At 37.4% G+C, this 12,378-nt stretch overlaps 1 protein-coding gene across 3 annotated transcripts in view; it reads right to left on the reverse strand.

The window, feature by feature from the left end:
- Nucleotides 1-200: 200 nt before the first annotated feature.
- LOC307003816 (uncharacterized protein) overlaps nt 201-12,378 on the reverse strand; it is a 59,981-nt gene continuing 47,803 nt past the window's right edge. For 2 of the 3 annotated variants that reach the window (XM_079622632.1, XM_079622633.1), the window contains exon 4: nt 201-2,161. In XM_079622632.1, coding sequence (XP_079478758.1) covers nt 564-2,161 — 1,598 coding nt within the window. In that variant the 3' untranslated portion in view covers nt 201-563. Of the gene's footprint in view, nt 2,162-3,697; nt 4,516-4,651; nt 5,301-12,378 lie in introns of those variants that run through there. The other variant, XM_079622634.1, reaches the window with a different exon arrangement.

The raw sequence follows: 12,378 nt of genomic DNA on the forward strand, positions 1-12,378 counted from the left end.
ATACAGCGCGCAAGGTTTATGCGCATGCTCAAAGTCTTCTCCTCCACTTTTATTGTATCTCTATGGCAGAATTACAGCGCCACATACTGGTATGTACATGTATACTACATCGTTTTGAGTCGGTTTCAGTGGTTTTGTGTGTACGCAGATATTTCTTGAGACGATGCCATGTTTACGGAATTTTTTTTTTTTTTAGAACGAGGAAAAAAAAAATCAGATAGGGAAAGCTCTGGCTTCGTGTGGATGTGGCCTAAAAATCAATAAAAAATGCAGTGCAATTATTTAATTCACTTCATTCACCTTTTATTTAAAAACGTCCATTTACATTGTGGCATTTCACAGTAAGACAAAAGTTCATTTATCTAATATTTTGATTTCAAAGTAATTATCTAATATGAGGCAACTTATAAAGAACTAAAGGATGGAAAGAAAAGACATGGTCAAGTTTTACAGGAGTGTCACCTGATCAGATAAATATCTGATATGGACCAAATTTAAAATGTCATGTGAACAGCCTAACTAAATATACTGTATTTGAGGGAAAAATCTAATTTGGCCCACGTTTAGCTGTGGTGTGAACGTAGCCTTAATTTTAGACAGAAACGTATTTTCTGGTGCCATTTTAAACTGCCGAGCCATTTAAAACTCTTTCCACAAAGGGAACACAAATAGGGTCTCACATCCGCATGACTTTTTAGGTGTATCTGTAAATGTAATGCCAAATTAAATTTTTTATTACATTGATCACAATTGATTCGCCTTCCACCAGAGTGAATGAGCTGGTGATTTTTGAAATTGATCCTTTTTGTAAACCTCTTATCACACTCAGAACACTGTAGTTTCTTTCCAGAATGACTTTGTAAATGATGTTTCAAGTCTCTTTGATATGTGAAACTTTTTTCACACTGAAGACATGTAAAAGGCTTCTCTCCAGTGTGAAGTCTCATGTGAGTCTTGAGGTTTCCTTTAAGTGTGAAATTCTTTCCACAGTGATGACACATGAGAGGCTTCTTTCCAATGTGAATTATTACGTGCTTCTTAAGCTGTTTTCTGTCTGTGAAATTTTGTCCACACTGATAACATTTAAAACAGTTCTCTCTTGAATGAATCCCTATGTGTTTATTAAGGGTAATTTTATGCCTGAAACTCTTTCCACACTGATCACATGTGTAAGGCTTCTCTCCAGTGTGAATTCTCATGTGAGACTTGAGATTTCCTTTTTGTGAGAAGATCTTCCCACACTGTTTGCATACGTGAGGGCTCTCTCCAGTGTGAACTCTCATGTGGGAATCAAACGATTCTTTTTTTGTAAAATTCTTTCTACACTGAGGGCATGTGTAAGGCTTCTCTCCAGTGTGAAGTCTCAAGTGAGTCTTGAGGCTTACTTTATGACCGTATGTCTTTCCACAGTAATGACACAAGAAAGGCTTCTCTCCTGTGTGCTTTCTCATGTGAGTCTTCAGGTCTTTATTGACTCGGAAGCTCCTTTCACACAGCTGGCATTTAAAAGGCTTCTCTCCAGAGTGAATTGCTATGTGCCTATTAAGACGTTTCATGTCAGGGAAACTACTTCCACACTCATGACATATAAAACGGTTCTCTCTTGAATGAACTCTTATGTGGGAATTAAGGGTTTCTTTACGTGTAAAACTCTTTCCACACTGATCACATGTGAACGGCTTCTCTCCAGTGTGAATGTGCATGTGATACCTAAAGTTAATTTCTGCTTTATAACTCTTTCCACACAGTTTGCAGGTGTAAGGCTTCTCTCCGGTATGATTTCTCATGTGGTTTTTAAGGGCTCCATTTTGAGTGAAACTCTTTCCACAATGTTGGCAGGTGAAAGGCTTCTCTCCAGTGTGAAGTCTCATGTGAACTTTAAGGTTTCCTTTTTCAGTGAATTTTTTTCCACACTGTTGGCAGGTGTAAGGCTTTTCTCCACTGTGAACTCTTCTCATGTGGACTTTAAGGTTTTTATGTTGACTAAAACTCTTTCCACACTGACAGCAGGTGAAACAACTTCCAGCTCCTGTCTTTTGAACTCTTTTTGGTGAAGAATTATTTTCAGTCTGTGAGCCACTAAAATATTTTTCTCCAGTTATCAAATCATGATCTTTCATTTCATTCAGTACTTCACTCTCCTCTTTCAGTGTCATCAGATCTACGGCAGAAAAAGATAAATACAAGTTAAGTCATGTTTAATAGCACATCGGTTGTAACTGTCAATTGCACAGACAAGATAATTGGTTAGATTCAGCTTCAGAATGCTTTGAGGATACATCGCATGACAAAGATATACATGTGGAAGCTGCTGATGTTGATGAAGATATTGACAAAATTCTTGAGAATAAGTTAGCTTCTTTGTTCCTTTGTATGCAGACAGAACTAGGTGTATCTTGAAGTGCTACAGATCACATTTTTCAAAGTCTTAATGAAATACTACGCCTGTCTAAACCATCTAAAGAAAAGGTGATTACAGATATTTTAGGCCACCACAACTGTGAAGCTGACCAATCTTTAAATCACAGAAATCAATGAAGCTGTTCACAGAACAAATCCTCTTTATGCTACCACTAATAAAGGAACTATCAACTGATCATAAACGAAAAGAATATTACAAACAAAACTTTGATGTCTTTGAACCAGTTGAGTTTGTATTCAGTAGGAAACAAATAAATCATTTGTTTATGTTCATATTCTTGAAGTTTTTAAAAGGTTTCTAGGACATAGTGAGACTTTTTCTAATCCTACCACAAAGGGCTTCTATGCATCTTGTTTTGATGGCCAGCATTTCAAAGAGCATCCTCTGCTTTGTGATGAGAATGTAGCTATTGCATTTGGTCTATATATTTTGTGACTTTGAAGTCGCCAATCCTTTGGGAACGTCATGTAAAAAGCACAAGATTACAGCAGTCTACTGGGTGATCTTGAACTGGCCCTCACAATTCAGAGCAAATTTGCACGCTATTCAACTAGCCTTGTTGGGGAAGAGTACTGACGTAAGAGAATTTGGCTATGACATGTTTTTTGAGCCATTAATGAAGGCTGTGCAGACACTTGAAAGAGAGGGTTTGTATGTAGATAATTTTGGGGAAAATATCAAAGGAACTGTCGTTACTGTCTCTGCAGACAATCTAAGGGCACATGGCCTAGCAGGATTTCAGGAAAGTTTTCGTGTTGAGAAGTTCTGTAGGTTTTGTCTCGCTTCTTTCCAGGACATACAGACCACTGATGTGAGCAAGGGACTTTTTTCCTTAAGAAGTATAGAACAACACAACAGATTTATTAAGGAGCTGAAAGCAACCCCAACTCTGACAAATGTAGAAGGTGTAAAAGCAGAATGTGTCTTACAAACTCATCTTGCTTTCTTTCACCCAGTAACTGGATTTCCTCCAGATGCATTGCACGATTTGTTGGAATTTTTCCAAGCCTCATACGCCAGTTTGGTCCTTGTGTGGAGTTATGGACAATGCGCTTTGAGGCAAAACACAGTTTCTTCAAGCGTATTGTCCATAAGGTGCACAATTTCAAAAACATATTGCAGACATTGTCCACCCATCACCAACTTATGGTTGCACATGTCATGCAGTCTCTCAGCTTTTTCAAACAATCCATTCATGTTGAAAAAGTAAAAGTTGTGAAGGTGTCCTCTCTGGAAAGAAGGGTGAAAACAGCTGTTGAGAAAGAATATGCTCACCTTAACACTGTATCTCTTGCATCAAACACTGAATTGCATGGGAACTCATACTCCAAAGGTATGATGGTGTCTGTTGGACACTGTGGCGGCTTGCCAGAATTTGCAAAGATCCACTGCATTTTGTTAGTTGACAGTGAGGCTTCTTTTGTGCTGGAGAGATTTTCTTCTTGGTATGTTGAACATGTTCGTGCCTTTAAGGTTGAAGAACTTCCATACGAAGATCTGATTGTTGCTGAGCTGAAGGATTTAAATGACTTCTACCCACTTGCAGCCTACAGTATCGGGGGAAATCTCATAGTGTCGCCTAAACGTTTTTTGTTACATTACAATTAGCATTTTTCAGATTGGGATTGCAAGCAGCATTAACATGAGTACACAGTTTAGCAAGAGAATGTTAGTCACTAAATGGTATATTTTGTTTCAGAAAACCACAATGTTGCTGCGAGTGATCGTGAATCCAGAGTGCATAAAAAAGCTGACACTCCCCAAAGTGCCATCATCAGTAGATGAGCTCAAAGAAATTCTTTGTGACAAACTGAAAATTGATCAAAACTTTGTGATCCAGTATGAGGACCCCGATTTTGGTGGTCAGCTTTGCAATTTAAGTAACAACTTCCATCTGAAAAGGTCACACTGAAGATTATCTGGGAAATGTTCAAAACTGCATCGGTAGCAGAACCCCCAAGAAATGAAAGCACAGGGTCCGAGAATGATTTTACCCTAGACACAGCAAGCATCCCATCCAATCTGTCCAGTCCATCTTCTTCCACAGTCAGGGAAGAGCGTTGGCCACGTGTTTTCCTAATCCCAAATTTCTCCTATGATGTAGAGTTCAGAGTGAGAAAAGCAAATGAAGTCTGTGAAAAACAGAACACTACCATGGATGGTACACGAGACATCAAGATAGAAATACTGGAGAAGTTGGCAGAAACAATGTACTCCTTTAAAGCTTACCCAAGTGATTCTGAAATTGAGCTGGTAGCACTTGCATTAGTTTACATACATCCATGTCTAAGGGAACTTGGCTATGACACAGGATGCAAAGGAAGGAAGATGAGCTTAAAATTTAAAATGGGGAATTACTGACAAAAATTACGCAATGCTGGATGTAGTGAGCTTGACAATAAAAGAGATGATCGTTCAAGAGTACCCCAGAAGAAACCAAGAAGATCCGAAATCAACTTCCTTCCAGACAATCTTGTTGGTTTAGATGATGCTGCATTGGAACATAAAAAAGGGAAGAGCTTGAGCTTGAAGCGAAGAAAAGGAACATGGACATGACAAAACTGAACACCAAAATGAAAACTATATTCCCTCTCAGGAGAAAATAAATAGTCAATGAGCAACCATTGGTTTCTGTCATCAAAGAAAGATGGCCTGGCCTCTTTTTGGAGGAGCAAGTAAGTTCCAATTTGTCTGTACATCATTTTGTCCTGATTGTATATAGATTTTATTGTTTACAGATTTTTTTCCTTTATTTCCTCAGGTTTGTACAGAGTTCCAAAGGATCACTTGTGTGAACCTTAAAACGGCTTTCATGACAGCTCTTAAATATAGTAACGCCCTCATCAAAATGTATCGGGCAAAGAGTAAAGACCTTGGAGAGGACATGAAAATGATCCTGGACCATTTTGATGAGCAGGTATGATTTCTATACATATGATTATTTTGAACTTAGTGGTTATATCTTTAAATCGTTATAATTAATGTGACAGTTTTGTGACAATTATTTAATCTTTTGAGAACCCAAAGATGATATATATTTTCAGGTACTCAAAAAGATTAAATAATTGTCACAAAACTGTGTAACATTAATTATAACTATTTAAAGATATAACCACTAATTTCAAAAGATTGTGGAAGTATAGAGTACATTTTTGTTGTCAGTTTTTGTAGATTATTTTGCCCTGAGCCTCCTTTATTTCTGGCCCTATGCCCATCCCTAATACATTTTCAGTGACACTCTTTTTTAAGTCTCAATAAACGATCTTTAAGGATTCATGCAGAAGTAAATCATAATTACAATTATTTATCTCCCTCTAGACAACAGACATCTTATCACACAGACATGCTACAGCTTTACGGGGACTTGTACCTCAGGGAGCACGATGCAATATCAAAGATTTGTCTGGTAAGTTTTTAGCTTTCGTTCATGTCATATTTTCATTGATCACTGTTATTTTATTAAATTTGTGGTTATATTTAATAAAGGTGCTAAACATGTGGCTTGTTTTTATCAAGTATTTGCATCAGGTTAACACATACTGTGCCTGTGGCAAGCAGTACGAGGCTTAGAGCTGTGAGAACGTCTTTTACTTTCGTTTTGTGTTTATTTATAATTCAAGTTTTGAACATTGGCCGGTTCCTGCCTCCTCCTTTCTGGGGTTCAGCTCCAATGCAACACAGTTAAAGGATCAGGGTAGGAGAAGTCAGAAACCGGTGAACGTTCAAACGTAACTTTAATCATATAAAATAAACACAAAATAAAATTGAAACTGCAGCCCCTTACGGACGACAGCAAGAGACACGTAATTAAAACATAACATAAATAGTCCAGGCCTGGTCTACACTCGTCTTGCACTGTTGTCGCTCCTCCTTTTATTCATCCGGACCTCGGATGAGCTTGTTTCCATGGCTCTTATCCTTGTCCTGCTTGTCACAGTGCCATGTTTTGTTTGCAAGAGTTTGAGCTTTGATTTTTTTTTTATATTTGTACATATGCACAACCATTTTTCACGAAATGTATATAATTCTTAGGACACTGATATGAAGGAGTCCTACACAAGAGGAGTGAAACTGTGCATCCTTGAAGTCATGGAGGACGATATCTCACAGACAACAAAGACATGTCTAAACTTCGGCATCATTCTGGAAGAAAATGTGGTCATGGAGGACCTACCTGACTTTCCTACTGCTTTCATGGTACTCTTTGGACTTCTTTATGCGCTGAACATTGAGTATTCAAAAGGACAAAAATACACATTTGAGGCAATGCAGAACATCTTTGTTGGATTGGGAGAAAAGTGCACCAACAGAGTTCAGTCCCTGAAGAATAAGCTACTTACTGTATAGGGAGTTTAAGATGCTTTTAGTGTTGGTGGGTACCTTTGGCATAATGATGGTGTTTGTTAGGATGTTCCTGTATATTGTGTAATGGTGAAATTTGAATTTAAGGCTTAGCCTTGAATTCTCTAAAAGTAAAATGCGTATGTTTACATTTGCTACTGTTTAGCCACATTTCATATTCAGTGTTAGTGCTTTGTAATACTGTTTTAACAGCAGTGTTTAGTTTTACTTGCAGTATTTCAATTTTCATTGTTGAATCGCTTTGGCTTAAATATTTTGAATTGGAATACTGGGTTGAATTCTCTAAAAAGCCAAATGCTTATTCGTTTACTTGATATTTGTTGATTCAGTTGATATTTAAATGTTTTATGTTTAGGTGCGCCATTGCTTTTTAGATGGATGATCTTTTAAATTTGGAAAGTTAGTGTTCCTCATGTGCATTGGTAGTGTTTTGTAAAATGTTTTACTGTGTTGCAGTATTGCAGTATGTTACGCTCCACGCGCGTTTCGTGTTTTGTTTATACTGATGTGTACTTTGCACGTGTTGGTTGTTGTGTTCATTGTCTTCTCTTTGTCTCTCGCTCTTTCTCTCTGCTCGCAGGTTGCTGTGATTGGCCGAGTGGGACGTCAATCATCATTAAGGCGGTGCTTGCGAGCAATCGGAGGTGGTCCAGCTGGTTAAAAGGGTGGCGTGTTCATTCATACGGTCTCTTTGTAGCGGATTGAGTTCGCTGTGATGAACTGAGCTCTTTGTAGCGAAATTATTTTTTCTGTGGTGAACTGAGCTCTTGTGTAGCGAAATGAGTTTGTCTGTAGTGAACTGAGATCTGGTACACACGGCCCGCATGGTGTGCTATGTACTTCGTCTTTATACTTGTTACTTTCTAGTATGTTTTGTGTTTCTTTTCATTTGCTTAGAGGTATCGGCTAACCACTGATATTTTGGGAAGAGAACGCAGCTAGTATATCGCGATATACATTGCACCTGTAGCAGATGTTTGTTTAGACACACCAGGTAAGAAATGAGCGCCATCCCTTGTATTTTTGTTTTGTTAGGTAGTTTAGTTAAGGTGCCGGATGCACTGAAGATTTCGGTTTATTTTCTACATTTTACTTTGGTTAGGTTTAGAATAAGGATTGTTTTTGTTATATTCTGTTCTTTCCTTTGGCGCCGCTTTGTTCTTTTCCCATTTATTGTTTGTTTGTTTATATTTCTTGTACATAGCGCACTTAACTTACTGTTGTTTAAACTGGGTTCAGTGGCTTCGGCTTTTTGTCAATAAAGCCCAGTTTATTTTTCCTTCAAGAAGAGTCTGTCATGTGTTCCTCCACCACACTCCATCTTCAGCAGTACGTTAATATATAAATGTTATGGTACACACCCTAGACTTTTATTTAAAGTTCGTAACACAGTATTTCAATTTGCAGTGTTGCAAATTACACTTACAATTACACTTTTATTTGCCTCCAACAAGAATAAATGTTTTGTTAACATTGACTCACTGTTTTCAGTTTTTGACTTGGACAATGTTAATGTAGTTTCCAGTCGTAACATATTATTACTTAGTACCAATTTCCAATAGGATTTTTTTGCTCACTCAACTTTCTACAGACCAAAAATGTTGAATTGGATCAACTTAAAAAGGTTTGTTAAAAAATAGTTTCACCTCTCCACAAAACTAACAATCTTTAGTTAACCCAATTAAATATTTTTTGTATGACTGACAACTTGATTTCAGTCAGTATAACTGTTATTTACAAAAGTTGAGAGAACAAAAAAAAGCTGAAGGAAATTAGTACTAAGATTTTTGTTGTTGTACTGGCTTAATTTTTTTTACAGTGCTGTTGATTCTTGCGGAACATCAAACGTGCTGCATAACACACGGGAATGAACCTCATTGGTTCTTGCACGTCAAGCGGAAATGCTTGAGCTTCCGTTTTCCACAACTTATGTGTGAGATGAATGTTTATGACTTGATTCAATCTGTTCAACTTGTAAATCTATTGTGTCTCTTCAGAAAACTAGAGGTGACCCTCTCCTGACTAAACTCAGCCTTTGGTCATGACAACCCCCAGTTGGCCCGCTTTGGACCAAGGTATTCGGAGGGTCAAAAACCATGGGCGTTGGCCCGATCAAACCCCGAAAGTGACAGTGGAAATGTGACTGGCCCTGGCACACACTAGCACGCTCGCTTTTGGCCCGACAGTAGAAACACGGCTATTGGGGCTGTAGGGCTAAGTAGATCTAGGTATAATCTGCATAGCTGTGGTAAGGAATTTGATTATTAGTAGGGGTGTGACGAGACACTTATCTCACTAGGCGAGACAAGTCACGAGATTGGGTTCACGAGAAAGAGACAAGATTTTTGCTAAATTTTTTATAGAAATCATCAATGGCAAAATTCATGACTGGAAAAATAGTCTGCAGGTGCATTTTGAAATGTTTTAACTAATAATCTTATAATGAATTTCATTTTAGCTCTACTTTGAGTATGAATTATCAAATATTTCCAACAATTTAACATAATAAATACAGTATAAATAACAAAAATAAGTTTTTCTTAGTCTTAAGTACAAACAATAAGTGCAAGTCCAACCATAATCAAAGTACTCTCAATATTTAAATTGCAAACACAAGCCAGAGCCACAACTACACAGTCCAGAGATAGGTATGATATTGAGAGACAGCTATTGTATGTAGCCTAATTTGCGCTCATCAGGGAGTTTGCGTTTTACTTCACTTAAAAGTTTGCAATCGCACCTACTATGTAAAGGGAGCGGCAGGTCTGAGCGTGCATTCTACAAGATAATACATTTATCAGACGCTAAGGCTCTTTTGCACAAAGAATCCTCCGCCATGGTCTTGTCAATCATCTCGCCTTGTTCTCGTCACGTGATCAGTGAACTATGAGCGACTCTGCAACTCATGCTGGATGAGCAGAGCAGACGTTTACAAAAGTTTACAATGGTTTTTATTTTTATGAAAACTGCAAAACTGCAGTGGAGGCGGTGCCACGGTGAGCACAGTAATGTAGTGTGAATTAGGGCTGCTCGATTATGGAAAAAAATCATAATCAATTATTTTGGTCAGTAGTGAAATCACGATTATTATGACTTTGGGAACGTGTTGCATTTATTAAAAAAGACACCTTTCAACCATTCTTAAATCGAAATTTGAACATTTATTGTACTTTTTGGAACTATTAAAATAAATAATATAACAGATAATAACTTAAGTATTTTAATAATTCCTGCAGGTCTACCACTTATAATGCGGGAAATTCCCCCGCAAACATTGATTCACGTTTGCAAGTAGATTGTATGAGTAGCCTAAATGTTTGAGGAACATGGCGGTTCCAGGTGCACAGGGTTTGAGTTCACTCACGCGTCGTCACGGAGTAAAAGTGGCGTCTACAGTGAGTGTTGAGAGTTGTTGTTTGGCTGTGGGGGAAGTTGTGGGTCATGAGAATATAATGTCTGCCTCTAGGATGAACAGTGCTATTGTTATCTTTGTTAATACGATAGAAAAAGCAAACGAAGTAGTTCAGAGGGGAATTATTATCGACGGTGTTCTCACGCCCGTTTTGCCACTTTCATTAGCGTCTAAAAGAGTCACACTGTCGAATGTCCCACCGTTTATAAGTGATGTTGTTTTAACACAAGCATTATCTCGCTACAGAAAATTGGTCTCCGCGATTAAAAAAATTCCAATTGGTCGCGTTTCTCCTTTACTGAAACATGTTGTGTCTTTTAGACGTTACGTTTACGACGCTGATCTAGACTCTGCGCTGAATTTCCGAGTGGATGATTTTGATTATGTGGTTTTCATCACCACGGATAAGATCAAATGCGTCGGCTGTGAGTCAAGCGATACAAGAGTTTTAGAAGTTGTTATGGGGGATGTTCGGGAGGTTGACGGTAGGCCTAATGAAATTGTTTCAGAACAAACTGTGTTTAAAGTGCCATTAAAAAGGAAGACGACAGATAAAGTTCAGGATTATGGACAACAAAAGAAAATAGATCTTGAAGATGTTAATGATCAGGTTGATTCAGAGAGTGACAGTGAGTCATCTGACTCGAGTGTTACTTTGTCACAAAGTGAGTTTTCCAGCCGCAACTACGATGTAGGTGACATTAAACAGTTCCTTCAGTCAACAAAGAATAAGAGGGGGGTTTTAGTCAATGAGTACTTCCCAGATGTAGGACAGTTTGTGGAAAAAGCAAAGAATTGTATGACTGAAAGCTGTTTTTCAAACAAGGAGGTGTATCGTTTAAAGAAAATTGTGCGGAAACTCAACATGAATTTAAATGATGGCAGTGAGAAAGTTTAAATCTATGATTATGAATCATAGTTTTATTTTATTTTTTGTTTTTAAGCATGATTGAAGTGTGTATTGCATCATTGAATGTGAATGGTGCTAGAAATGGCAAAAAAAATAGCTGAGTTGTTTGAAGTTATTAAACAGAAAAAGATTGATGTTATTTTTATCCAAGAGACACACAGTGATGTTAAAAATGCTTCTGATTGGATGCAGGAGTGGGATGGCATTTCTGTCCTTAGTCATAATACCACACTTAGCGGTGGTGTGGGTATTTTATTCACTAAGAGTTTCAGTCCAGTCTCTTATCAAGTTGATGAGATTGTGAAAGGAAGCTATTTTTGAAAAATATGCCTTTGTTTTTGTTTGTGTTTATGCTCCAACGTCAGCAATAGAAAGATTGGTGTTTTTTGATGCACTTAGTTCAACTTTACAAACATGCAGTACTGAAGATTATCTATTTTTAGGAGGAGATTTTAATTGTACTGAAAAAAATATTGACAGAAATCACATTGAGCCCCATATGCCTTCACGTGAACGTCTCACTAAGATGATAAATGTGAATGATTTATGTGATGTTTGGAGGCATTTTCATGACGGTCAGAGACAGTATGGGCTCATGCTCGTGACAATGTTATATCTCTTGCTAGATTAGATAGTTTTTATGTTTTCAAACATCAGTTGGGTATTTTTAAAAGGTGTGTCATTTCACCGGTCAGTTTTTCTGATCATCATATGGTATTGGGTTTTTTCTTCTTAAATCAAATTAAACCACACAGTGCATATTGGCACTTCAATACTAATTTATTGTGTAGTAAGGATTTTAAGGATGTATTTAAAGTATTTTGGGAAGAGTTTAAAAAGACACAAGATTAATATAAAGACCTACATGGTGGGATTTTGGAAAGGTCCAAATAAAACAGTTTTGCCAACAGTACACTCGAAATGTCACCAAAGAGTTAAATAGTTCTATGAAAGCCTTGGAGGCAGAAATAATTAAATAACAGAGTTTAGCTGATTCAACAAGTAATCAAAGTTATACAGAAATTATCTCAAACAAAAAAACACAGTTAGCTGACCTTCTGGGGGTGAAAACACAAGGAGCTCTGGTTCGTTCTCGTTTTTTAAGTATTGAACAGATGGATGTACCATCGAAATATTTTTTTAGCATTGAAAAGAAAAATGGGCAAAAATGTTTTTTGCATTCTTTACGCTCTGAGGCAGGAGTGATTTTATCTAGTCATGCAGCAATACGAACAAGAGCTTGTGGGTTTTATGAAAACTTGTACAAGAATG

Source organism: Phoxinus phoxinus (genome assembly GCF_949152265.1).
Source record: "Phoxinus phoxinus genome assembly, chromosome: 9".
NCBI classification, from domain to species: domain Eukaryota; kingdom Metazoa; phylum Chordata; class Actinopteri; order Cypriniformes; family Leuciscidae; genus Phoxinus; species Phoxinus phoxinus.